General features: G+C 39.9%; 1 protein-coding gene across 6 annotated transcripts in view; it reads right to left on the bottom strand.

The window, feature by feature from the left end:
- Window positions 1–26479, bottom strand: part of STARD13 (StAR related lipid transfer domain containing 13) — a 291823-nt gene that overhangs the window by 157165 nt on the left and 108179 nt on the right. For all 6 annotated transcript variants that reach the window (XM_032189232.1, XM_032189250.1, XM_032189259.1 and 3 more), the window contains one exon: window positions 8775–8808. In XM_032189232.1, coding sequence (XP_032045123.1) covers window positions 8775–8808 — 34 coding nt within the window. The remainder of the gene's footprint in view (window positions 1–8774; window positions 8809–26479) is intronic.

Genomic DNA, 26479 nt, shown 5'->3' with positions numbered 1-26479 from the left:
GCTCCTACCAGCCAGGCAATCCAAACCACTAGCTGAATACCAGCTGCCTCTGGCCATGACACAAACAAACGTGTTTTCTTGGCAAAGTTTCCCTCACTTCTGGAGGCGAGAGAGGAGGGAAAGAGAAGAAAAGAATCTAAAGTGTATGTGTGGGGAGTGTTTTCCACCAAAAAGCAGGAGCTGCCTTTCTGCATCATCCAAAAATACAATCACAAAACACTACCCCTGCAGGCAGAGGTGAGCCCACGCTCTCCAAAGGACAGCTATGTGTACTCGGTGAGCCAGCAGCCCTGCACCACAGAGCTCTGGTAATTTATCGCTCCACTTGGCCTCCGTTGACATTGTCAATGACGGTTTGCCACGGGCTTCAGTAAAAGAAGGATCAAACACAGGGGAACAAAACTGCTGGAAAGGAATTCTCTGTGCCCATCCAAAATTGTATCACCTGAGAATAAAGCATAGCCTTTGCATGCAAACACTGGAAGATAAACAGTATTTCCTCCCCAGTGATCACAAGACTCAGTCTATCAAGATCTAAGGAAGAACAATATGTTATATCAATGTTCTACATACACAGCACAGCAAGGTAGAGGCATGCTCACATATCTTATTGTATGCTCAGCTCCTTACCTACGTGTAACTTAACACTCTGGCTACCATCCCTGCTTGTTACGCTTCAAAAATTCCAAGGCTATGAGGCCAAAGAAGAGGAGCATGGCAACAGAAGCAACAAACAAAAAGGTGTACTTTAAAACGTTACTGAGTATTTTGAGTTCTCCAATACATCATCCAGACATTGAGCACACTGCATCAGTTCTGTCTTATAAATAGGTGAAAATGTACAGGAGCAGAAGTTTTGGGTTGACTTTAGAAATTCTCCTTACATTTTTGGTATCAAGGGAGAGTCCTGAGAGCTGTAAAGCAGAGATTTAGACAACACGCATTGGTGAGCAGTCAAGAAGGGAAAAAGGGTAAAAAGCAGGGCTAACTTTTTGCACTAGATGTTTATAAAACAAACAAATGCCAACATTGGCAGTCTGCTAGAGATGTCACACTGCCTAAGGCCTTGTGCCAGCTTTACCTATAAAAAAACCCTGGAAATAAAACTAGCAGCAAAAAACACCCAGCAGGATGGGGACTGTAACCTGCACAACACTTGGCTTGTGAACCAAAGTGTGTGAAAATAAGCTCTTGACAAATTGCTTGAATATTCGCTTGGAAATAAATGTAAATGCTTTAGCCATAACCTTTTTATATGAAGAACATCAGTGGCAATGTAAAGCTGTAACGTTTGCAAATGATGGAGTGCCGTTATGCCTGTACGGTGCTCAAAAGGACAGCACTCTGTGCCTGAGCTTCATTGCCACTATGTCTGTGCAAACAATTTAAAAATTATAAACAACTTAATTAGCAATCCAAGTAAGCTGTAGCTTTAAAACTTTGCTCAAAAAAAAAAAATATATATTTTATGAAATATAATGTTCCTGAGCCTCGTGTTTTCTCAGATACTTAGAAGAAAAAGATGTAAATTTTTACATATATAAATTTTTCTTCTATGCATCTCAAAATATATCATTAAGAGACTAATCCCCCCCCACTCCATGTTGCCAGTGACTGCAATGGGCACAGAATCAGGTTCTACAAAGGTGGAGTCCTTAATATGCTGTAGGAAAAAAGCGGCAAGGTTCTATGCTATAATCACTTTGCTTGTCAGAATTAAAGCAATTTTAAAAGAAATTGATAAGTATCAATCGGTGATAGAAGGTGTCCCTGTCTACGGCAGGGTGTTGGAACTAGATGATCCTTAAGGTCCCTTCCAATGCAAACCATTCTGTGATTCTATGGTTCTGTGGTTAGAAGCTTGAAAACCATTCAAGCAATCTAATAACTTCAGTGAGACCTACAGATGGGCATTTTTCTGTCTTTTAAAAGCAAGTTTTTCTCATTAGCAAGTGTTATCTTAGTGTTAATTCCATATCACATGCAATCATATATTGCAATAAGGATTGAATTTAAATATGGAGAAATCCCTACAGCCCTGGTAAGCTAAGAATTTACTACTGAGCAACATACAATGACAACTATAACAGCCCGAGTAATTAAATAAAATACTATCAATTGCAGCTCATGGAATAAATGAATATTTAATCAACTTTGCTTAACAATAAATTGAGCATTTCTTTTGAAATTTCCACACAGAAGTCATCCAAGCTAGATTTCAAACATCGCATGCTTCTTAGCAAGTCTTTCTTATTCATAAATTTGCAGCTGACACTAAAAACTTGCACAGCAGTCAGGCAGACCTGTTCCTTGCACAGAGTGTGCTGGGCAACTTTTCAACTATTTAATCACATTGCTTGATTTTAACCCCACACTGAGTTGGTACTTGAGTCAACTCTGGTGTGAAAACATTAATTTTCATAGGAATTACACGAGGGGAAAATTTGTCCCTTTGCTTTAAAACAGATTTTCCTGACATACATGCTAGCCTTATACAGCAGAATGTTTGGGAACTGAGAAATATTCCAGGGTGAGTTTGTACCTAACTTAAACAAATTCCAGATAAAAGCTTAAAGCCATTACCTTCTCAGGCCCCATGACAAAAGCCAACACCGCACTAAGACAAGAACTGTGGTTTCACTGAATAATACACACACATAGAGCAACCTTTTTGCCAGCTGTTTCCTTGAGCTCGCCTTTCTTCTTTTCCTGCCTTCATGAAGACACTGAGCCAAATTCACAAGCGATAAATGCCATTAGAGTCAATGGAATGATGCATGGGACGGCTTTGGCATGCGTGCCTTTTGTGTTTGTATGCAGCTCCAGCCTCTTCCTCTTGCTGCACTTCAGCTGTGGTTTGACAGCATGGTGCAAATTAGTAATTTGTTATTGCCTTGTGCTGAGCGCTCGATAAATACCAGCATCTGTATGTGCCTTTCTGTCATAGCTACTTGCTGGTCTGAGTGGAATCTAATACAGAAGACAGAAAGGGCAGAGATGGGATGATTTTCAGTTGCAAAGCTTGCTAAAGCAACTCTCCCGTTTCTTAGGAAGGTGCCCTGCAGTTGAAGTTAACACTACATGGTTCTTTGTCCTCCTCTAGTGGTCCCCTCATACTTAGGGAGAGGCTTAGGCAGTCATCGCTTCCTTCGAGTTAAATTAGTTCTTACTCAAGTGCAACCTGTTGAGGGTCATGCCTGAAGATCATGGGTGCAGTCCCAACACCAGAGACAGTGATGGGTTTCATTACTCTTATGTTCATGAACGTGGAGAGTGGTGTCACTGACCACAGTGATCAACAGTTGGCCAGATGCTGTGGTTTTTTTTGTGCTATGGCCATCTCTTCTGAGCAGAGCTTCCACCACAGGGCTGCCAGCGGTCCCACAAAGGACCCACGCTGCCAAAGGTCAGAATCTGGCTGCTTCATTCGATAGCTTTATTGCCCTGAGTAGCTTACATTAAGCTTGTGTTCCCTCCAGAAGCATTCATTTGTCGTTGCCTGCCTGACATGCAAACAAAGAAACAAGGCTGAATCTGTCTTTTGTCCTAAGCCTTCCAGAGAGGAGCTACACATCACTCTCCCATAGCACAAAACCTCACAAGCTACTCCTTAGGAATAGCTGTTAGGATACTACTCCTTAGGATAGCTGTTCTTCCATACGTGTCTCTCCCTCAGAGCTGTAAGGCTTAGTCAGTGTTATAAAACAGTGAAGATTTATTTGTTGCTTGCATTCTTTAAATCGTCTAACCTTTGCATTTTTTAAGTGATGCCTTCTCCAGCAAATGAAAGAATAGCGCACAGCTTACCCTGTGGTTATCACAGAGGTCTGAGGGAAAGGTCTACTTGAAATAGCAAACAGATAGAGCAGAATTTTATTATTCAGTGAAATTTTTCCAGGCTTTTTTTTACAATAAACATCAAATGCCATAATGTGCCCTCTTCCATGACTCTCAGAAAACCTGTGTTTAAAGAAGGTTGGCTGCTCAGACGCAGTGCAGCTGAATGTGGCTGTTTGACTGGAGAATCCTGCAGCCCAGTGACTGACCCCAGCTGCTGGAAAGCAATGGCTTCTCATTCTACAAAGGGTAAACTTCAGAGGAATTTATCAATTTGCTTTAGATCACCATTTGTGGCAAGGTTCCTGTCAGGTCTTTTGAGGTCTCAGGAGAAGTTACAAACCCAAGCTCATCTATCAGTTTAGTGTTCAACTCTCTTCAGCAATAGAGTAGCTGTAAACAAAAATGAGTTAAAGTAGGAAAAATGGCTATAACAGTTTCATCCTGAAACCATTTTTTACACTTATTGAAGTGTATTACACTACACTTTTTAGAATTATTGGATACATATTATTTTTAAGATTTACCAGCTCTAGCCTTTTAAATATTTTTCTTTCTTTTTAAAAATTATTGAGAAAAAAAAATAAGTTACAGAAAGAACTATTGAACAGGTAAATGGAGGAAGACATTTAGAAGGACAATGAGTATCAGTATGTGTCTAAAGCGTCTTTATATCTAACTGTTTTGTTCGTGAAGTTTCTCATGTGAAATTCAGAGTATTCCTTAATAGTTCAAGCTTTCATCTATAGCTCATGTATTAAAACGGTAAACATGTATGTTTCTAATCAACACCTATTTTTTTTAGAACAGTAATATCCTGAAATATATAGGAAGAGTTCTCATTTTCCTCTTGCTTTTGAGAGCCAACGAGCACAGTTTGCCCTCAGCTGCTCCAGTACACCAGTAGGAGCTGGGAAGCAAAGATTTTCCTATTCAGAAGAACAAAGAAGGGTTTGTTCTGTCATTTCTGATTATGAAAGGAACATATAGGCAGGAAGAGACAATCTCACTGGCTAATGTCAGGAGCCAAACTGGCACCGCGCAGAAGTTAGAAGAGGAGGCAGTGAAAGGACCCTCTCATGCACTGGCTGCAGGAGAAGCACTGAGCCTACTTACTTCTATACAGAGCAATACAGAGGCCACGGCCACCACACTGCTGGGTTTATTCACTTGTTTATTTTCATTATGCTATTGCAGGGTACAGAGCCTGGTTATTTTTCAAGCCAAAGTAAGCATCTCCCCTTTGTGTCGCTGACATGTCAAAGTGACCCCACTCTGCTTACGAGCCAGTGCACAGGAGCACTGGATGAGAATGTTTTATTTTCCCCAGTAATTTAAGGTCAGATTCTCATCTTGGGTAAACTTAGATCTGGAGTAATGGCAGCATGAGCCAGGAGTACTGCCTACGTCTACGAGGGATTACAGAGCTTCCCACCCTGCTGTTGCTCTGCTGTGCAGAGGAAGGGACAATGGAGGTCATGGACATAGCCTCAGCTCCACCTCCAGCACATTTGCCAGGCTTCCACATCAAGTGACAGATATGGAGATGGAGACCACCTTCTCCATCGCCCCATGAACATGAGGAAAACCCCAGGGACTGCAGCACAGGTAAAATATAAACATTAGTATGAGCCTTTATGTGACTAAGGAAACACAAAAATAGGTAGTCAATGGGAAATATGGTGTATGGGTTTGACCTTGAGAGGCATGCAGCACCTGCAGTGTCTAACAGGGGCCAGATGGAGTTGCAGTTCCTTCTCACTTCCCAGCATCAGGCATTTTGTGGGCCGTTGTTCATGCACAGCTGCTGTGTAGGATGGTTCTGGCTTCCCGAGCTATGGATATCTCTCTTTGAAGTGAATTAGCATTGTGCCTGGACAAATAATGCAGGATCAGGCTATCTGTTAAAGGCCTGGGACCACATCTGCCTCATTCTGCGTTTCATAATATATCAGTCAAAGGTAGACAATTAGCCACGGAGCACTTCTGACATGGCCAAGGTTACACGAGGACTTAATCATATTACTGCAGTGCACCATCTTCCTTGCCAGCCCATTGCTGTTCTGCTAGAGACTACATTACCATGCATCAGCAAATGCACCGGCGCACTGCTATATTTAGTGCCTCATACATACCGCTAAAATAGAGGATGTGTCAGCTTTTAATCTGACTTCAAATTTTTGTCAGCAAAGTAAAAGCTCATTTTCCCTACCAGTGATGAAGTGTGCTCTGCGTTAGTCATCTCGAGCTGGGAAGCTCAAGATGGTGATGTTAACTTTAAAATACTTTCATTAGGCGGCTAGATTGCTCAAGCTGATTCATTTTTACTAAGAGGCACACCAGGAAATAGTAAGAATGCATAGTGTCAGTCAGTCAGGTTTTGATAGTGACTACCATGGGCTAAAAAAACCATTTTCTTCAGCCAGCTGATGGCAAGAGGAGCAGCTAATCATATTTCACATAAGCTCTATGATGTCATAGAATCATATTTCTACGATTATTATAATTCTGTGATTCTAACCTAGGTGCTTTCTGCAGTACCGCAGCAGGCAATTAAACCACCTGGGTTACAAGTCCAGAATAGGGAAGGGTGGTGAAGACCTACCCATGCCAGGTATGCATCACACAGAACCACGCGTCACTCTGTCGTATCCAGAAGACAGAGAACATTTCAGAAAAGTTTATGAACTGCAAAACTGCAAGGAAGAGCCCCTCTAAGTTCAAGACATAGATTTGGCCAATTTGGTAAGTTACATAATATGTTGGCATTAACCTTAATCATAATTTAGTTTAATGTAATTCAAATTTCAAAGCCCAAAGTTTCAAAGCCAAATAAAAACCGTAACTTCTAGTGCTGAATGCTGTTAGAAGATCTCATTTCAAGAACTGCACACCTATTTTACAGAAGTAGTTTGATTGAGAAATTAATGGGTGCTAACCTTTGCCTGCAAAATGCTTCAGTTTGAAGGAATTGGCATTTTCTTCCAGATGCATCTTAATGATAAATTTATTACTATTTCCATCACCTACTAGATTTCCATGAGCAAAGTTCCACCTCAGTGACCAAAGCGAATCACCTGTTATTCCTCTTTCATGCTGGCCGTTATCAAATTTTCAGCTATCATCTTCTAACTGCCAGACGGGTGCTAAACTTTCTTCAGAGACCAAATTGATGTTATCATAAAAGTAAAACAATTCAAAAATTTATCACAGTCAAAACCAGGAGCACTGTTAACAGAATAAGCTTTCTTTAAGATGTATGTGCTTTTGATGTGTTTTCCTTTTCTTTACGAAGCAGGCCTTCGGCGTTACACAGATGCAAGCAGCGAAAACAATTAAAAATTGCTAAATCTCTCTAAAAATCGATGGGGTTTGCTTAGCTTTGGAAAAGCACAAGCATAATTTCCATTGGAAATACCAACACGGAATAAATATCCTGTAATGCAGACGAAAATATTGCTGTGCACAGCGCTTGAATGGCAATACCTGTAGTTATGCCACGCTCAGCAGCCTCCACACAGGCACTGACCTGCTGCAAGGTGCCTGAGCATGACGCTGCCTATTGAGATCTCAAGTTTTGAAGCCAGGGCTCCTGGAGCTTTGCTCCATGTGCTGGCCAGCACAGCCCCTGCCTTGGTGGCACTGGCTGCAAAGGGACCCATTCACCTGCTCCCAACGGGGTTACGGTGGCCCTTGGCAAGGACTGAGGGTGCAGCTTGGAGCAGAGAGGGACACTGCTTCGAGCAAGGAGAAATCACTGAGCTAGCAAACTGGCCTAAGCTAGTCCTTCAGGCCAAAAAAAAAAAAATAAAAGATGTTAAGTCAGCTGGGGACAGAGGGATAATTACAACAAAGTTGCCCAATTGCTTTCATTTTAATTGACACACACTGCATACATATGAACTAATGAGACTGAAAGAGCAGTAGGAAATAGGGAGCTCCAGAGGTCAGCTGTTTTATGATTTATTTAAGTAGTGTTAGCTAGCAAAAGCTTTTGTGGGAATGAGGATTCCCTTAGACTTTGGGGACATTTCTTCTTGCAGAGCTGTGGGGCTGTTATTAAATTCCAGTAACCTCCCATTCTGGGAAGCAGTTTCTTTTCGCTATAGTTCCTAATTGTGCTTCATTACAATTTAATAAGGACATTTACCCTCAATTGAGCAAATCATTCAAGCAGTTGCTTACTCCCCCTCGCAATGAATTGGATTTGTCAATTGCAGCTTTAATTGCGTGTTAAGTGGCTTGCTGAATCAGGACCTCTGTGCGCATCGCTGTCTACCCAAACCTTTCCTGAGCTCCTGGCATCATAACCCAAGTAGGGTTCTGTGCATCCATTCTTTCAGCTCTGCTGATTGCTCTGATCCTCAAAGAATGTCAGCTGTAAATAAATCATTTCCCCATAACAGTCAAACACTCCGATGCTGTTAACATCCTCAGCTCCACCAACTGCGACTGAGCTCCTGCTGATGAATGATGCATCGTGACTTTGCCCCTGGGGACAAGGCCTGGGGGGTGTTTACATTTATTTACATTTATGTTTTACATTACTTCGCAAAGTGAGACCATGTCACCATGTTGGGCTGCTGTGCCAGCAGTATGCCAGAGGATGCACTTACACACATCTCACCCTGATGCACCGTAAACCTTTCAATGCCGTGGCAAGCCCTTTCGTTCCTCTTCGACACTACGAACAAATACTTCATGGTGTCCTTGTTGTTTCAGAGTTGGCGTCTCAAGGTCTAAGTCCAAAGTTGCTGAATTATCAGCTTTCTTAAGAACCGAACAAATCCGACAGCACTGCTTCATAAACTCATGCAAGTAATCACATCAACTGCACGAAATAACTCAGAATATCAGCAGTTCCTGCAGGTCCCCCAACAATGCATACGTCTGCACAATCCATCGAGAAACATTCAAGAAGTAAAGCAGTGTCTTACCTGCCTTTTCCTTTGACAGCTTCTGAAACAGCACCTGCAAGAAATAAATTATTTTTTGCTTTATAATCATAGATTTTTTCCTTCAAATAACCTGCACATTTCAAGACAATACACACAGTTCTTACACATCATCACTGCCTTACAAAGGTCATCAAATCCAGAGCTTCTTAACAAAAATCGTGGGGAACATCTAGCCTTGCTTGCTAAGGACAGCCTGGCGCCTATTCCCCTGCCTTGCAGGCAGTGAGCTGCCCATGGCACAAGCAAGGACATGTGAGATCCAGCCCACCAAAGCAGGTCATGGTGCCGGCTGCCTGCGAGGCAGCTGTACAGCAGTGGGATATGAGCACACTGGTGATGGCAGCTCTGAAGCAGGCATGGTGCTTATTCATCCATGACTGGGAGAAGGTCCCTCTGTCTGCGGGATGTGGCCAAAATGACTTTCAACGTTGCATTCCTCATATTTTTCAGCGCCCTGCTCTAGGTTTGCCATGGTAGAAGGAAGTGGTCCCATTAACGTCATACTTGGATGCACTTCTTGGTCCACTAATTTCCTCTGTAACAGCCTTCAGTGCCCAAATCGGGTTGTTCTCACTCTGTAAGCTGGTGATTAAATGTGTATCACCTGCCCTCCTTGCATACAATGGATCTAACAACTCTCTGAGGAAAGCAGCCTGCAACTGAATCTAGTACAATGTGAGAAACCACACGCAATCTTCTTTATTTTTGTAGATAAAGAGAAAGCTGAGCTGATTCTCCCTGATACCAGCGAATGTACAGGTGTGAGCTGCCCAGTCTGCGGCCAGCTGAACCAGCAGCCACTCCTCTATCTTGCAGCGACATGCTCCCTGTGCTTGCTATAGGCTTGTGCCCATATGGACAGCCATCTGCACATTTCTGCCTGATGCACTAAGTGCTCCAGTATCTCTACAGCAAATATTGCCTCCGCAGCCTTAGTAGAAATGCCTATAAAAACATGTTTTTTTGTTTACCTTTATTTTAGTGAAGAATTTGACTGAGATATTGGAAAATTCTTCCTCTAAGCATGGAACAGAATTGCTGGAGCAAGCACACAGTAATGGGAAAAGCACAGCTAGACTAGGTGGAGCAGGCTGCAGTTGTTTTCCCCTCTGCAAGGCAATTTAATTGTGGAAAAGCCTTACTCAGGTTGAAGGTCTGCAGGAGTAGCAGCACCCTGCCCTTCAGCCAGCAGAGACCACGTGAGGTGGTCACTTCTAAAGCTCTCACTCAGGGATAAGCATTTCTCGAAGAAGACATGTACGGCATGTGAATCAAACTACTTATGCCAGTCCTGCTTGGATTGCTGTTTTCCATATTCTAGTGTAACCACAAGGGCACTGGTTATTATACAATCAAACCCATGCTATATTAACTTCCAAATCTTTTTAGGATGTCATACAAAAAAAGATGCAAATTGTTGCTGGAACAATCCCAAGCAGCAACAGAAGGCTGCCAACTAAAAGTGATTTACGGAAATAATAATGATAATGCACTATATAACTGATTGTGTAACAAAATACATTTATTGAAGTACCAGCATCCCATCTGAGCAGCACAGCACCATCTAATCAAATATGTAGAAACCATGGACCAAGTGAGTACAACTCTAGCCAAAAGGCTGCTGCAGCACCTGCTGCTATGAATAATAAAGAAATCATTTGCTTACAACTCCAGCTGTAGCAATTTTGCAAGTGGAAGTGTCAAACAGAAGCCAAAGACAAATACACTGTGCTGATACAACCGTGTTTTGTTTGCTTAAGCATATCAACCAGAAAGCAGAAACATATTAGATAGATATTGGGTCCAGTTCTCCCCCCTCAGCAGTTCTGTCTGAGCGGGGTCACCCCAAATTTACCTACTTGAGCAGAGGGAACCTGACCTGCCTGTGTGCTAAGATGAGAGCAGGATGTGTGAATCAGGCAACCCTCGGTGGTGGGGCAGCTAGCAGAAGGGACAACCTGCAGTGAGGAGAAGCTCAGGGGGCTTATCTACACTGTTAAATAAAAGGATGGGGGTGATGGGGCCAAAGCACCATACCTAGGTTTGTTCCTATGACTGTAGCATCTCAGTCCCTGCCTTTGTTCCAGACTGTTTGGAGCAGCCCTGCTCAGAGCAAGGCAGCTCTTGGACAGCTGCCCTCAGGGGTGACCCGGTGCCCTGTGGCCTTGCTTATGTTGCCCTCACAGTCTCTGCTATTAAATGTACTTTTTGTCAGAAATGAACTCTTTGCATTAAGTGGAAGTGAAGGTAGAAGCAAAACACCAGTATTATAAGCTCAACAAGCCAAATAAACACACTCATCAAAGAACTGCCTCTCTGATGTATACATAATCTTTCACGGTTGTAAGTGATCAGGGCATGGAATTCATCAAACAAGTGGGCTGAATGATTTAATAATGTCCTTGTAAGCTTATTGTCACATAAAAGCCTTTTCCTGACACAGAAGATGAATACAGAACAGTTGACTTTAACAACTTCAAAACCTTTTTAATTTGCAACAGCCCTGCTATTCTGCAGTGCCAGCCAATCCCATAACTTCATATAGCATAAAAAAAAGACAGTTTTATATACATGCCTTTTACTTCTTCCTTCCCTATCAACACTTATTAGTTATTAGCTCTTTCCTGCTCTAAACATAAACATTTCAACACATGCCTAAATCTGCCACTGATATTTCAGAGTACCTGTCAAACCGTAGTTATTCACTCTCAGCAAATCACACCCTCCAGAAAAGAAAAAAAAAAAAAAAAAAAAAAAAAAGTAATTAGTGTATCTCTTCAGCATGCAAATAACTCTTCTGGATTTTTAATAAAAAGCTAGCTTTATTCAACACAGGTATGGTATCAAAAATACACTGCTATCAAATGAATGCTGGCATTTTGACAAGACTGCTTGACATCTGCTATTCACAAAAAAGACCTTGAATTCTGTAGGTTTATGTACTGTGGGGAAGAGACAGCAGCACAGCCCCGAGACACACCACTTCCTTCAGAGGAGAAAAATGATAAATCTGTATGACTTCTTACTGATGAACTGATAGAGAAGAAAAGCACTTCGAGCTGGGAAAAGTCCTGCAAACAATGAAGACTGGAAATCCTGCTTGTTCTTAACACCACCAATTTAATAATATGCTGGGCTTTCATTAAAGCTACATACAGGCAGTTGCAAAGAATTGAACCAGAAATCTCCATACAAAACTCAATCATCTGATTAGCTGATTTATTAGATCCTTCCAGATAAAAAATGTCAATGGAATAAAAGAAAATCCTGGTTACCTTTTTAAAATAAAACTCTACAGCCCGAAAGGGGCAGTCATGGCACTCCACACCACAAGCTGTAACTCAAAGTTGCCTGGCCCCAGCAGTGAAATCAGCAGCCTGAATTATGCTTATATGTTCTCTAGACAACATTAGCCCGCTGGGGATAAAGGCAATGCTGAAGCTATCCCATAGGAAACGCTGCTGAGAGCGCTGCATCAGAAATCTGATTTCCCTTCGGAGACTTGGCACCGTCACTGGTACAGTCTTGAAACCTCTGCTGGGTTTGGGTGCTGATGTTGTGTCTTCAGCAGCTGACAAACAGACTCGTAATGTTCTTTTAAAATGCAGCCACTGTGGTGATGCTCCTAGAGATGATGTTTAATATACAGCCTGAGCATTAGAGAAACCACCTGGGATGGGGAAGACATCTTCTGGGTAGGGATTCAAACTCACACCTGCTGCATCACAACTGATTTCTTCAATTGAAGCTGTGCTATTGCACAGCAACTAGTCATGACTAAATGGGTCAAAGAGAAAGAAAGAAAATAAAGAAAATAAAGAAAATAAAAGAAAGAAAAAGAAAAGGAAGGAAGGAAGGAAGGAAGGAAGGAAGGAAGGAAGGAAGGAAGGAAGGAAGGAAGGAAGGAAGGAAGGAAGGAAGGAAAACAAATGTAAACAGCTCTCCAGTCTAGTTGAACAAACCCATTTGCTCATTCACAAATGGGAAAACTTGGGTCTAGGTCCCCTCTCAAGACTCTTCAACACTTGCAATAAGAAAATGTTGCTAAGAATTCATTGTTCTGAGGATGTTTTTATCATGGCATTTTAGAGCAGTGTAAGACATTAAGATGCACAGCACTGATCAAGGCAGTCTTGCTCCTCCCATGAATGTCAGCGTCAGCAGGGCTGTCTGTTGTGGGACTGGACATGAAGACTGAGGCTGAATTTATGCACACCGAGCCCTTGATGATCCACACTGCAAAAAAGCTGGGTAACCCCTCACTGTTTCGAACTGCTCCAGCTGACTGTCTACAAATTAAACCTCTGCATCATTCAAGAGATTTGGGAGAACTCCCAAATGGCAGAATGGAGGTAGACGCTGCTCTGTTTCTTGCCACTTTTACTGCAGGTACAAAAGATCACATCTGCAAAATACTCATTGTGTCACAGGACCACAGGGGACCACAAAGAAGACAGTGGAGACCCAGGGCCAAGAGCTGCACGGTACAGCCGTGCTCAGTCTGCTCTACAGGGCCCCTTAGCACACTCTCTTGTACACACCGACCTCAAACAACTCTGCTAACATGAAAAATATTTTCCTTTTGTTAGGTTATACAACTGTCATGGTGATAGGTGGCTACTTCAGGTAGCCTCCAATATAAGGGAGCTATAAAAAAAAATACATATATAAATACATATATATTTGAAGCTGTACAATATGGGAAATACAATTAATAATTGTTCCAGTTACTGCAAAAAATGCACGTAATCCAAATACGTTATCAGCCTCCTTACTTGAAATTAATGGGTACGTGTATCTACATAGGTATGTTATCTACAGCTGTAATAGCAAAGGTCTGTAAAACTTGATTCAACTGGAAAGGATTTCTAAGGTTTTTTCCCTTTTCTAGCAAAACTCACTGAGATGTTTGCTGCTGTCTAAATGCAACTAACCTGCACCCTAATGTGTTATCAAAAACAAACCTGTTAATAAACGAGTCCAATTCTATAGAATTGCAGACACAATGTTTTCACGTACATTTTAAAACTCTGTCAGTTCATCTTGTATCCCTGAGAACGTGTACATTTTCAAGTGGCTGTCAAGAAAGGAATATAAAATAAACTGTGTTTCTCTGCAGCTGATATGGAAATAGTCTAATTTAGAGATTCTAATTTATTTCTTTGCCTTAGCCTGATAAAATTATATAAATTGTCCTTTCCCCATTTTCTCTGAGGATCTAGCATACAGAACCTTTTAATCTTGTGCAAAGAAAATAGAATTCAAATATTTTATGATGATATTTTAAAAATGAGCCTAAGGGATTTAAGCACTAAGCACCCAAAAGAGCTCAGAGGACACTGAAATGTCTTTTGAAAACCCCAGACATAATACGTTGAGGTGTACTCTAAAAAAATGAAATACTGCAAATATTTCCTGCAGCTATAAAAGCAAAATTAGTCACGGTGTACAGCTTTAAAGAACAGTTAATGGACATTTGAACATTATTTTCCCTACTTTAATGTTTTAGTTGGCAAAATAACACTTGCTTTTAAAATGCATTTTATGTTATTCTAAATATTTCCTTCAAATTATACACACAGATCAGTGTTGTTCTGAGAAGCACTGATACAGAAAGAAAGATTATTGATTTTTTTCATCTGTTTGCTGCAATTCTGTACCTATTCCGTGCATGTAGAATTGATAAAGGTCTGAGAAGTAAAGTGGCATTTCATGTTGCAGTAATTTTGAAAGCTTTGATCAAACAGAAAAATGGCTGAAAAGTATTTTAGAGTGAAAACTTTTTAATACCTTCTTAGAGAAAAAGGTTTACAATAAGTCAAGCAGGGCATTAAGGGCAAAAACAAAACCCAAAACAACAAGACTGAGAGTAAAAGGGCATTTGTTGTATTAACTATAACTTAGCATACTTTAAAAATGCATTACAGTAACAGACATTACATAGATTTCTATTGTAGGGGATTCAGTTTGAACACATAGGTACACTCGCCTGAAGTAAGAGTTGGGGTGTGGTTTTACAGTATTTTTTTACTATGTTAACTCAGCGTAGCCGCTGAGTTTGCCACCAGATTAGATCTCATTCCCCCACGTGGCTCAGCTGGCCAGCACTGGCACTCATCTGGTGGCTGTGAAACGAAAGCAGCAGAATGTAAACTTCAGGGAAAAAGCAAAACAAACAAACACCTTCTGCTGTTTAAGATGTTGCTTTCATCAGGAAACCGCTGTTATAACTACCATTTCCTTGGCCTGACGCGTTGCTCTGTGAGCGTGTTGTTTAATGCTCTGTAACATCAGCTTTCTGCTGCCATCATTCTACATTGCCTTTGCCTCTCCTGTGATTTTCACAGAAGGACAACACGGCACTTTTTGCTATCCCACAGTGGTCTTTGGAGGTGGGTTTTAGCCACCATCCTTCCCAGCTCCAGCTCTGCTCTATCTGGGCAGATGACTGACCTTGCAAAAAGGCAGTCTGAAGAAGCAGAGCTGAAGAGTGAACTGTCTGGTCTTCTACATTTGGCCCGAGTATGACTAGCTGGAATTGGAAAACAAACTATTTTCTGTTGTGTAAGGAATACTGAAAAGCCTCTTGTAGAGTTGATTCCCTTTGCTGCTGACAATGCCATAAAACATGTACAGGTATGCTCAGATCCCACCATCCACACTGAGGAAACAAAATGTTGCTGTGGTTTGCAACAAACCCCAGAGAAGGATGAGTGTAAATGATCACAGTCAATAGAAGAAGTAAGTTGGAGACTGCAGTTATTGAGGGATTTTTCCACATTTTGTTTCATTTCAAAACGCTGACACAATTGATACAACTTTTCAACAGAGAACTTAAATTATGAAATTCCAAAACATATTACTGGTATTATTGAAATATTTCATTTTGATAATATAAACAAAATTACTTCTTGTGTTTAAGATATTTATTTTAAAATTTACATGACTATACTACATTAGATAAGAAACTCATCAAACCATTTTTACCTGGTCTTGGCCTGTGATCTTGAACCAGATAAGGAAAATTTGCAAACCAATGAAACATTTCACAGAACAAATAAAATAAAATAAAATAATAAATAAAATAAAATAAAATGTTTCTTCCAATATCTCCACTTGTAACTGAAATAAAAGGATCCCAAAGTTTTATAGGGTCAGAAACCTTCTTCTCAAAGATTTTATGATATTTTTGATTTTGAGGGCTTGGAATTAATTTTAAAAAATGCCTCTGATCAGTTAAAAGTGAAATATTTTTCAGAAATGTGGATACTGAAAATTTCAGAAAGTTACTTTACTGTAACGTATCCACACTCGTTTTCTTAAAATTTCAGGGATTCTAAATTATACCCATGGAAGTTCAAGTTGTTAACGGAGCAAGCTGTGACAGCAGCTTCTCTGTTGTCATTATCGTGCGCTTTGTGGCCAGCTGGAGAGGGAAGAGACCTGAGAGGCAAGAACACAGATGTCCCACTGCAGAAACAGATGCTGCTCTTCCCTTCAAGGTGAACAGCAAACCGATCTGGCACCACCCAGCACGATGCGGCGATGTACCCCTCTCTCTTTCACTTACTCAAACTCTCATAACACTTTCCACTTTTTTTGCTTTTCAATAGGATTTTATAGTAGTTGATATTTGAAACCCTAATTAGAAGCTAATCAGGTGCAGGCGATCCCCAGCTTCTGGCCAAGGGAACATTTTAGGGAACAGGTATCAAAGTTTGGTCTGAATGTTCAGCTCATCCTCCCTAATTCCCACTCCCCACCCTCTGCGATCATTTCCTTACAGGATACAGTTCCACCATGTTTCAGCAAATTTGCTTCTGATAAAAAGGCAAAAAAAAAAAAAAAAAAAAAATCCCCACTTATGATGTTTTTACATTTGGCAAGTCCCAGGAGCTCTTGGCTATTTTGAGCTCTTGACACTGCAGCAGGGCTTACATTAACACGCTCAGAACTGTGCAAATATCAATTAATGCTCAGTCCCTTGTGAAGGTGTTCTGCCAAGCTTCTGTATAAACATAGAGATAAATAAAAACGAGATAACACGGCAGTTGTCACAATATATGGGTGGGGGGCAGGTGGAAATGAGAGGGGGCAGAGGCAGGAGGGAGAAAGACAAAAAGGAGAGCAGTGAGTGCGGAAGAGAGATGGACAAAAGCAAGAAGTGAGAGCAGCCCCTGTTTTGTTTTACAATCCTGGAACAATACAGTGACTCAACCATTGCTATCATTTTTACCCTCTTAAGTAGGAAGAAGTGCTGTATCTATTCTAAAGATAAAATGAAGTGGAAAAAGTACAAGAGGTCACCAAACAACAAAGAGAGGAATGAAATCTGGGGACTCTGCCATCCTGCTATGGGAAATGAATGACTTTTAAAGCAAACAGCAGTTAACAGTAATCCATGGTAGAAAATTAAAACCAAGCCTTGTCAGCTCTGGCTAGAGCTGTGTTGTTATTTTAGCTTGGTCCAGAGCAGAACATAGCTGGGAACGAACTTCAGACTGCCATTAGCAACGACTTGTTTGTTTTCACTATCAAGTGTCCACAGAAATGGTTGATGATGGGTGAGCTTGAACTGGGTATCAGGTATTCTCCCTGACAGTCAATAAAATTTATCTTGTAATATAACCTCAAACAAAAATGTTTTTTTTCTAGTAAAGTGATATATTAGCAATCAGTAAAAATATTGGGTAACATTTTACGATTTGTGAGGGAAAACAAAACTAAAACAGGTTTATTTAATAGTTTTCTGTAGAAGAATAAACAGGGGAAATTGAAGAATGAAGCTTGAAAAGAGTTACTGAAAACTACAGAAATTGTGCACAGCAGAAGCACTCTTCCTGAGAACCTGCTCAGGGAAAAGTTAGGTAGCATCTCTCTAGGGTGACAGAAAAGGCTGATGCCTTGGGGAGGAGCAGAGATGCCAATTGTTTGTAACTGATGATCTTGTAGCCACTTTATCCATTTTAAATTTTATGTGACATCTTTGTATTGGAAACCTCTGTAAATCCCTTTCGACGTCTGATCAATTTTCTTTGATTACCTCTCTGGTTCTCTCTGTTTATCAGTTGGCTTTTATACTAGATTTAAAGAAAAATCTTTCCCTTGCCTTCTTTTACCATGGAAATGACATGCTTTCCCCTTGGGAGGCTTCATAGCTTCCCCTTTCTAAGAAAGATCAGTGTGTCTTTCAGTATCACCAGCATCAGGTGATGCCACCTACCATTGCACTACATTCACAGGATTTCAGAAATGACCGCTCCATTGCAAATTCAGCTGTAGTCCATAAGAAAAAGAAAACTTAACTGTGGTATATATCAACTTACACTGCTTATTTTCAGAATGAACTCTTCAACCCTTACAGACAAAAGACACTGAACTTTATGTTAATATTTTCATAGAAAGGTATAAATTCCCCTCACTTCACTGTCTGCTCTGCTGCCAGCAAATGCCCAAGCAAATGCCCATTCAGCCTATTAACACATACACATCTAAACAACTTCGGAGCTCTGTGTGCCTCACCTCATGCTTTGCCTGCTAAGATTACGCAGGACAGCATCCCTGTGGTGAGAGAAGTTGTGTGAATTTATGCTGCATTAGGAGTCAAGGACCTCTTATGCACATGTGAATCGAGCACGAAGGCTGCAATGCAGCAAAGGACCCAAGCACACACAGGGTTTGAAATGATTAAGACTAGACATGCGTAATACATGTACATATGCTTAAAACCATTACTGAGCCATGACTGTTGTCCATATCCAAGAACTGGTGCGGAATTTATGGATGGAGTTGACCATTCTTGAACACAAAGTACAGGGCCGAGTATTTTCATGCTGAGGGTATCACCTTCTATCCACTAAATATAAATTATTTTTATACACTACCTGTGGTATTGGGTCGTGCTTGACTCAGCTCAGTAGGAGTGAGACTGGACCTGGGAGCCCCCTACCACACACACGAGGTATAAGCCATAATCACTCTCTCCAAATAACTACCTGCACTATATGACTGTGCCACTGAGCCATCCACTCTTCCAATTTTTTCCCTTCAAAAACTAATCAGGTTCTCACAGAACAGAGATTGGTGTGCCCATATACCGAAGGGGCTGCTGGCTTCTTCCGTGACCTCCAGCTGCTCAGTGCAGCACTGACTGAATGAAAGAACAGATCTTCTTCAGCTAGCCATGAGCATCGCTGCTCCTACAACATCACTTGGATAAGGGCTGTCCAGACCAAACCAAACCCTTAATCTCTTTGGTCTCTAACTTCTGCGCCTGTCACTATGAACATACATGTCCACAGACTAACTTAAAGCCAGAGATAAAAGTTGTTAGGGTATATGTAATGATAACCATCTTATATCTTGTCGTATAGACACCATAAAATGTCTGTGCAGAAGCACTAACAATTTGACTTTTCTGCATCATACCATTTCAAAAATTATGGACAAAAATCACAATGAGATACTCATCTGCCTGCATGCATTCTTCTGCTCCAACAGAAGAGATTTGTTAGGGACTGGCTTGAATTCTCCATCTCTCTTGCTCACACAAACACACACACATTCCTGCGTAGCCTAAAGCAGCTTCATTTGAATATATACACTACTGACTTGCGATATTTTAAAGCAAAAAGGACATGCTTTACTTCTTGAAATAGGATAAAATAATTATACTCCCACAGAGGGGTTTCAAAATTGGCATGTATTATTCCTCAGCTGTCATGGACAGCCAAAACAAATATATTCACAGAACTATCTCCGTACTTTTTGCTCCCATATGATGAACTGCTTTTATGCTTCTCTGCATTGCAGACATACATTTCATTTGTCTTCTTTCAAGGATCCTTTAGTGGAAAGCTCCACAATCCTCTCACAGCTACTGTTCTGGGTAGCTGAGTACGATCTTTGAACTGAATTTAAGATTATTAAATTCCAAGAAAGTGGCATTAGGCAAGTTTAAGAAAATTAAAATAAGATGAAATATTTCATAGCATTACTTAACATCACTGTATTTCTTGCATAATTCTTATACTGCTCACATGCGTATCATGGACTACAACTAAACACCGACAGAACTGATTAGTATTTTTGTAACACCTTGCATATCTGCTTGTCCTTAATCTCTGCGAGACAAATATCTTCCTTCTGTTTTCTGTTTTATAATTCAAGTAAATGGCTAGGGCTTGAAATTTGTTTTTACAGATAGATTTAAGGCACTATTCATCTTTTGAGAAGTACTGATTTGACGAAAACCACCATTGAAAACCACCAGCTGGCCTTAAATCAAGGTAGGTCTGATTTATATGAACTGAAAGTCAAGTCCAGCAAGAATTAACTTTTAAAGTGAAAATTATTGCTGTCAATGCTGAAAATGGAAAAACCCTGCAATAAAGGATGTGTCTACAGTTCCGTATCTATTCTCTGTATAATTTTACTCACTTAATGACTGAAAAAAGTACTAACTCACAGCACAACATCGGAACTTGGGAACTGGTTATTGCTGATTTAAAAAGTATGTTTTGATTTGTGTATTCTAATGTTTCAGGAAGAACTAGTTAATCGTGAAATACTTTTAAAGGCCTTCTCAGTGTGTAAAACCTACTAATTAATGTAAGAAAGGAATCTCAGTTTCCTACATCCTCTGGCTGGGTTTCTGAAATATTGTAAAAATGCACATGGGTCAGCAATTTTGGTGATAGAAGAGCTAGCCCACTGGATGCTGAGATGCCTCTCTTCCTTTACAGCTTCATTTCTGTTTCAGCATGGAGACTTACATTTGATTAGTAATTGTTATTTTTCATATTATTGGGAAGGTTATGATGGCTCTCCCAAACTTTCGTGGCTGTAAGATAACTAGACCCACACACTCCTTGGGGACTTCCATATTGCACAGAGAACAATCATTGGCATTGGCACCTGGACACGTGGGCAGGGCAGAAGCTGCAGGACTTCACACCAGAAACTCAACATGAATAATGAGACCTGCTGGGAAGCAGTTTGGTTATAACCAAGACAACCAAAGTCACAGAGACAATCATTTGAAACAACCACATATGCAAGTTCTTAAGTTGCCTGAGGATTACTATGTTTTTATGGTAGACGGTGGAAAACACCTGGCCTCAAATCATGCTTCCCTTTGTCACTTAATTAAACCAAGAAAGTAGAAGTTCTACCAAGATTTAGGTAGCTTTATGAAGAATAAAGAGCAAAAATAAAGAATTAAGAGGAAAAAAAAAAAAGAAAGAAAGAAAAAAAAAAAGAAAAAAAAGAAAAAAAAAAGAAAAAGAATATAAAAACAAACAAATAAAAGAATAAAAAAATCTAGCAAACCCACTTATTCTGTCACAGGACTTAAATGTCTTTCCAAGAAGAGGCCTGGAGGACAGCTCTGCTAGCAAGAATGGCAGATGAGAAGTGAATTATCAGAGCAGATTTTTGTGGACTGGATTCTCAGCTGCGGTATGTCCTAGGCAGATTTCCTAGAAATCTCAGAAGTTGCAGCAATCTTATAGTACTTTATGGGGTAACAACATGACAAGAAAGAGAGATGCCACATTACTGTCATCCTATCCTGCTTTCTGCACTCCTATTCATAGTGACACATAGCTGAGGATATGTCCACAGTGCAGATGCATTAGGACACAACCTTTAACTAATTATCGGTAGCTGTTTAGCCACTGAGGCATGAGTTTCATACAATTAAATTTCAAAGGCTAGATTCTCCTTTGCCACTGGCCACTTCTGAAGAAAAAGATCAGAGGTTCTTCTCCTTGGACTAACTGTACCTCAAGACTGGTGGTTAGGACTTGACTTCATTTGGGACCTTCCACACTCGTGAGAGCTTGAAGGAGACCATTAGATAATTAAAACCTTACAATGAGCTGCAAGAGACCAGCTGTGAATTAATTACAGAATGCCTAGAATTTTGATCGGCTTATTATTTAAGCTCAAATGTTTCATTACTTATGACAATAGTTCTCTTAACAGCCAGTTGCAATTTCACATTCAGGGCCCTCCAGTACTTCTAGGCTGTCTTTAAAGCCCATCTGTCACTAGAAATACCTATTAATTTTTTACTGTTGATGAAAAGAAGAGACATTAAATTAAAACATTAATTTAAATAGATAAGTGTTTACACTAAACCAAATACAACTACAGAATATCAGAGACAAGGATGTACTTCACAACAGTATGTTTTAGCTCATCAAGTGTAACAACCATGCACTGTGCCAAGTTGCCTTATCATATACAGCATAAAAGAATGAGAAGATATAATTCAGGTCAGATGATTTAAGAAGGGAGGAAAGGCCTTAACTAAAAAATAATTGGACCATGAGCATAAGGAATTATTACTATTTCAGTGACTTTTTTACATTTCAAAATCTATATAACTCTTTAGTCTGAACACATAGCTATGCAAGCCCAATTAGGGACCAAGCACTGGACATACATGCTATCACGATACACTACCTGGAATTCCTCCAGTCTTCGTGCTAAACATTCTTAAGGCTCTTTGTAGAAAACAGTCTAACTTCTTATTCCATTTTCTCTATTACATATTGCAATGTTCACCTTCATTCTACACTAAATCTCGTCTAGTTTAAATTTAACCTTAGGCACATTAAGTTCATTCAAGACTAAAAAGTGTTCTAGCAAGGACACTTTGGTTAGTTAACAGTCATGCAAATGACAATTCTAGGCTGACTGTTACCTTAAACTGTTCTGGAGGAAAGAAAAAGAGACTCAAATTACCTTGTACCACAGGAGTTATTCCACATCTGGTACGAGAATGTATCCATCCCTCATATCTCTACTAGTTTTAAAGTTTTTGATCCTGCGGTGTGATTTTGCAGTATATTAGCAATGAGCTTTTTGACTGTCATGGTATTTTTGAGTACCTATTGAAAGCTTTTTTCAGATGAGCTTAAAGCACAAATTTAAGATATCAGCATGAGAATGGAGCATCTTACCACTAACATAGTGTTACCTTTTTTTACCATTTGCATTACAAACAGAATATGTTCGGGATGCTACCAGGAATGAGATCACTTTTGTATGGGCACTCACAGTATATGAAAAACTAGGTGAAAAACTATGCATATGTACAGGATGAAAAGCTGATCCTTGGCTCAGAGGCCTTACAGCCTAATTGAGACTTTCATTCTAGGTGCTTCAGCACAGATGACATCTGACATGCAACTGTGAAGGGAACAGCATTGCTCAGTTGGGTGCCTGCTCTCAAAAGATCTCAAGTGGATGGGGAAATAAAATGTGCACGCAAGCAGGCACACAAGCTCCAGAGAGGAATAGGAGCTCAGAAACCCTCAGTGCTCATCATTTCAGACTAGCCAGCTGCAGATTCCTATGCCAGGTTAGAGGCTATACGGATGGCTCTCAAGAACTGTAGCTGTCACCAGTGACTGTACGAGCTGGTTAGGTGCCGCTACAGATCCTTGAAATTTCTGAACTGGTGCCAGTGGATAATGGCTGCAAAAAAGAGGTGGTCTTTTCCTGCCATTTTTTTTTTCTGCCTTTAACAATACTTGTAATTAAAAACTGAAACCTGCTATTTTGCATACACGGGGAAATACGTATTTATGTGTGACTTCAATATGGCACTAATTTCCCAAGATACGTTGTTTCAGCAGCCATTCGAGATCATAAAGCAAAAGATTATGAAAAAAAAAAATAACAAAAGAATGTAATGAATTCCTGGCAAGTTTTACATTCCCCTTTAAAAAAAAATTACATACACCCTCCCTTCCTCCCTTCGCTCCAGCAAATACCATTCATGTTTAAGATTAGATTATTTTTCTCCTGATTCTTCTTTAGCTGCCAGAGTGTGACTCATTGTCAGATTGATTTAATTACAATTACAGACCTTGTTCTTCTGGCATTGCAAGTAAAAACTAGGAAACATAAAGGAAAAGGTCAATATAGGAAGACTCTACAAGCCAGCAGATGTTAAACAGTGCCACCAGCGACTATCCTTGATTTCATTTCATTAGTTGTTTCCTAGTCTAAGATTTTTTACAATAATGCAACAGAAATTAGTTACACTTTTCAGTTACCTACCTGAAAGGTGATTTTAGTCTATGCCACACATTATAATTTTTAGATCTTGGGCATAAGAGTGAAACAAACATAGAATAGTTTAATAAAAGGGATGTGACTTAGTTATTGTCAGCAGAATAATAAAGATCAGTCATCCATGTAACATATGCCTGTGTTTATTTTAAAAGATTTATGAGTTTGGTAATAGATATAATTTAACACTATTGTTGTAAAACATAAGCAAAGTTATAAAGTTTTTCAAAAAATATGTTTGCAAAGCTAATTTTTAGCATTATTACTCTGGAGATATTCTAATGTAAGTGTAATGTTAACTTGGAGAACAGGTTATATTAAAGATACTGTGCAGTATCTAAGAACTGTCACTGCAATGGATACAGTCTGTGGTTCTAATTTATGTATTTTGAAGTTAAAGGTATACTTAGAAAGAGAGAAACTCTTTTCCTGAGAAGACATACCAGTTGTTTGTCCTTAAGTTGCTTCTAGCAAGCCAAAGAGAAAGGTCAAGTCTAAGGATCTTGCTTTGTCAGAAAGCTTACTTATTATTAGTAACAATGAACATTAAACTTTTACCTTCCTGTAATAACTGTAATCATTTTCGTATTTTCATGTACTTCTCATTTTGCAGAGAGAACCTAATTAGAGAGTAGGTATTTAACTGCCCTATCCTCATCACTGTCTTTATCTAACAGCCTACATTATGCAGCTAAATATTTTACTCCTGAGAGTCTCCTCAATTTGTTCTGAGATGCTGACATGGTTGTAATAAAAAGCACAGCCACCTTAACGGTTTTGCAGGGGAAACAATTAGTAAACCAGTAACATTGGGCATTTCAGAATCAATTAGCTCTGCTGGAGAAGTTCTATAAACACAATACTGATGCAGTAACACTTTGGAAGATGCTATTAATGCCAGAGGAGAAATAAGTATAATTGGAATTAACAAAACAGCCTAAGCTGTTAGAGCTATTTACTGCTAAAATTTATTTACTTTGTTTCATTCTGGAAAAAAAAAAAAAAAAAGCTAAGACTCCTAATTGCAGATGCTGTTTTGCATTTTTTATTTTGGAGCTGATACATCAGGTGTAACAAGTAACGCTGTTATGAGCAGTTAACTAAACAGATAAAATTTTAAAAGCAGCTCATAACATAAAGGGCAGGTCACCTGAAAGACTGTACTGTGAAGGGACATCTCCTGGTATTCTGAACTCATTTATCAACAGTGGCACGTCTGCTGCAGTTTGTATGAGCAGAAGAGAGTGTCATCAACAGTGGGTAAAGCACAGCAGTGGCTAATTCCGTGGACGAGATTCAGTTCAAGAACAGAATAGGGTAAATGAAACTGAGTTGAGAAAAAAGCAGAAATCCCATTTCAACATTTTTGTCATTAATAAAGACAACTAAAAATAGTAGATGTAAAAAACAACAATCTGATCTTAGAAATATATTATTATTTTTTATATTTGACTGAAAAAAAATGCTTTGATATTACCAATCATCAAGGTGTTATATTTTGGTATGTGGAACAAAACAAATATTCAGTTAGTCTGACACTAAGCTGCATGGTGGAATTCATTTCGTAGAGTAACAGGTGTCTATAATGCAAATGTTTACAATTGAGCCAGTCATTCTATACGGGGTATCAGTCATCTCACAAAATAAACTTCTGAATAGATCACTCCCTAAGTATGCCTATTTTGGCCTTTGACTGGGATGACCATCTCCCCTTCCATGTAAAAAGTCAGAAAAATCAATATATGCATTTTGTAGAACTGCATTTTACACAAAACTTATGTTGTGCAAAATCTGGCTTGTCTACCTGAATAGGCCTGTGAGTGTCTGCTGTGATACTATCTGACCTCTTTGTAGGACCGAGGTTTATGGAAGGTACCTAGTAAATCTGAAAAGTTTGAAAGAGCAATAAATTTAACAGCCTCACATGAGGTGTGAATAAGCTAGAAGAGTATTTGAAAGTAGATGCTAATAGACAAAGCTGTTGATGCCAAGTTGCTTTCTTCAGCGTAAATACATCTCAATTAAAGACATATGTTTGGTATCAAAGCTGCCTCCAAGCACACAGTAGATGTTTGTGCGAGTCGTTCAAAACGCTTATATTTCCAACAGGCTGAAATTTAGCATTTGATTTATATAGCAGAACTAACCCCTAGAAAGATATTCACTGAATTCTCAACAGGTGAGTTCCAGAGAAAATGTTGAGAAATGCAAAGTGGCCCCTGCTCCTCAGATACTGCCCCCCTGAGATGCCACCCTCCTGACGCATACCTCTACTTCTCCCCTCCAGTCCTCCAAGATTTGCTGTCAGAAGGGTTCTTGTGGGCACTCTGTAGCCTCTAGCCAAAGGATACACACAGATGTGGAAAGGAAAATGACAATGGTAATACGACAATATTGTTCTATGAATTAGTGTGCAGTGTCATGTATGACATTGTGGAGACATTGGTTATCTCACTCAAATGCAGAACCACGGCCTTGGAGGGAAGTCACAGAGGCACCCCTGAGTCTTGTCAAAAGCTATGAAGACAGCTTGAAAAGAAAGGGATGGTCTGGAAGGAAATTAACAGCACGGGAGATGTTCAAAAGCATATAAACAA

This window comes from Aythya fuligula, chromosome 1 (genome assembly GCF_009819795.1).
Source record: "Aythya fuligula isolate bAytFul2 chromosome 1, bAytFul2.pri, whole genome shotgun sequence".
NCBI lineage: Eukaryota > Metazoa > Chordata > Aves > Anseriformes > Anatidae > Aythya > Aythya fuligula.
Note: the sequence above shows the minus strand (reverse complement) of the source record. Positions and strands in the feature narration are given on the sequence as shown.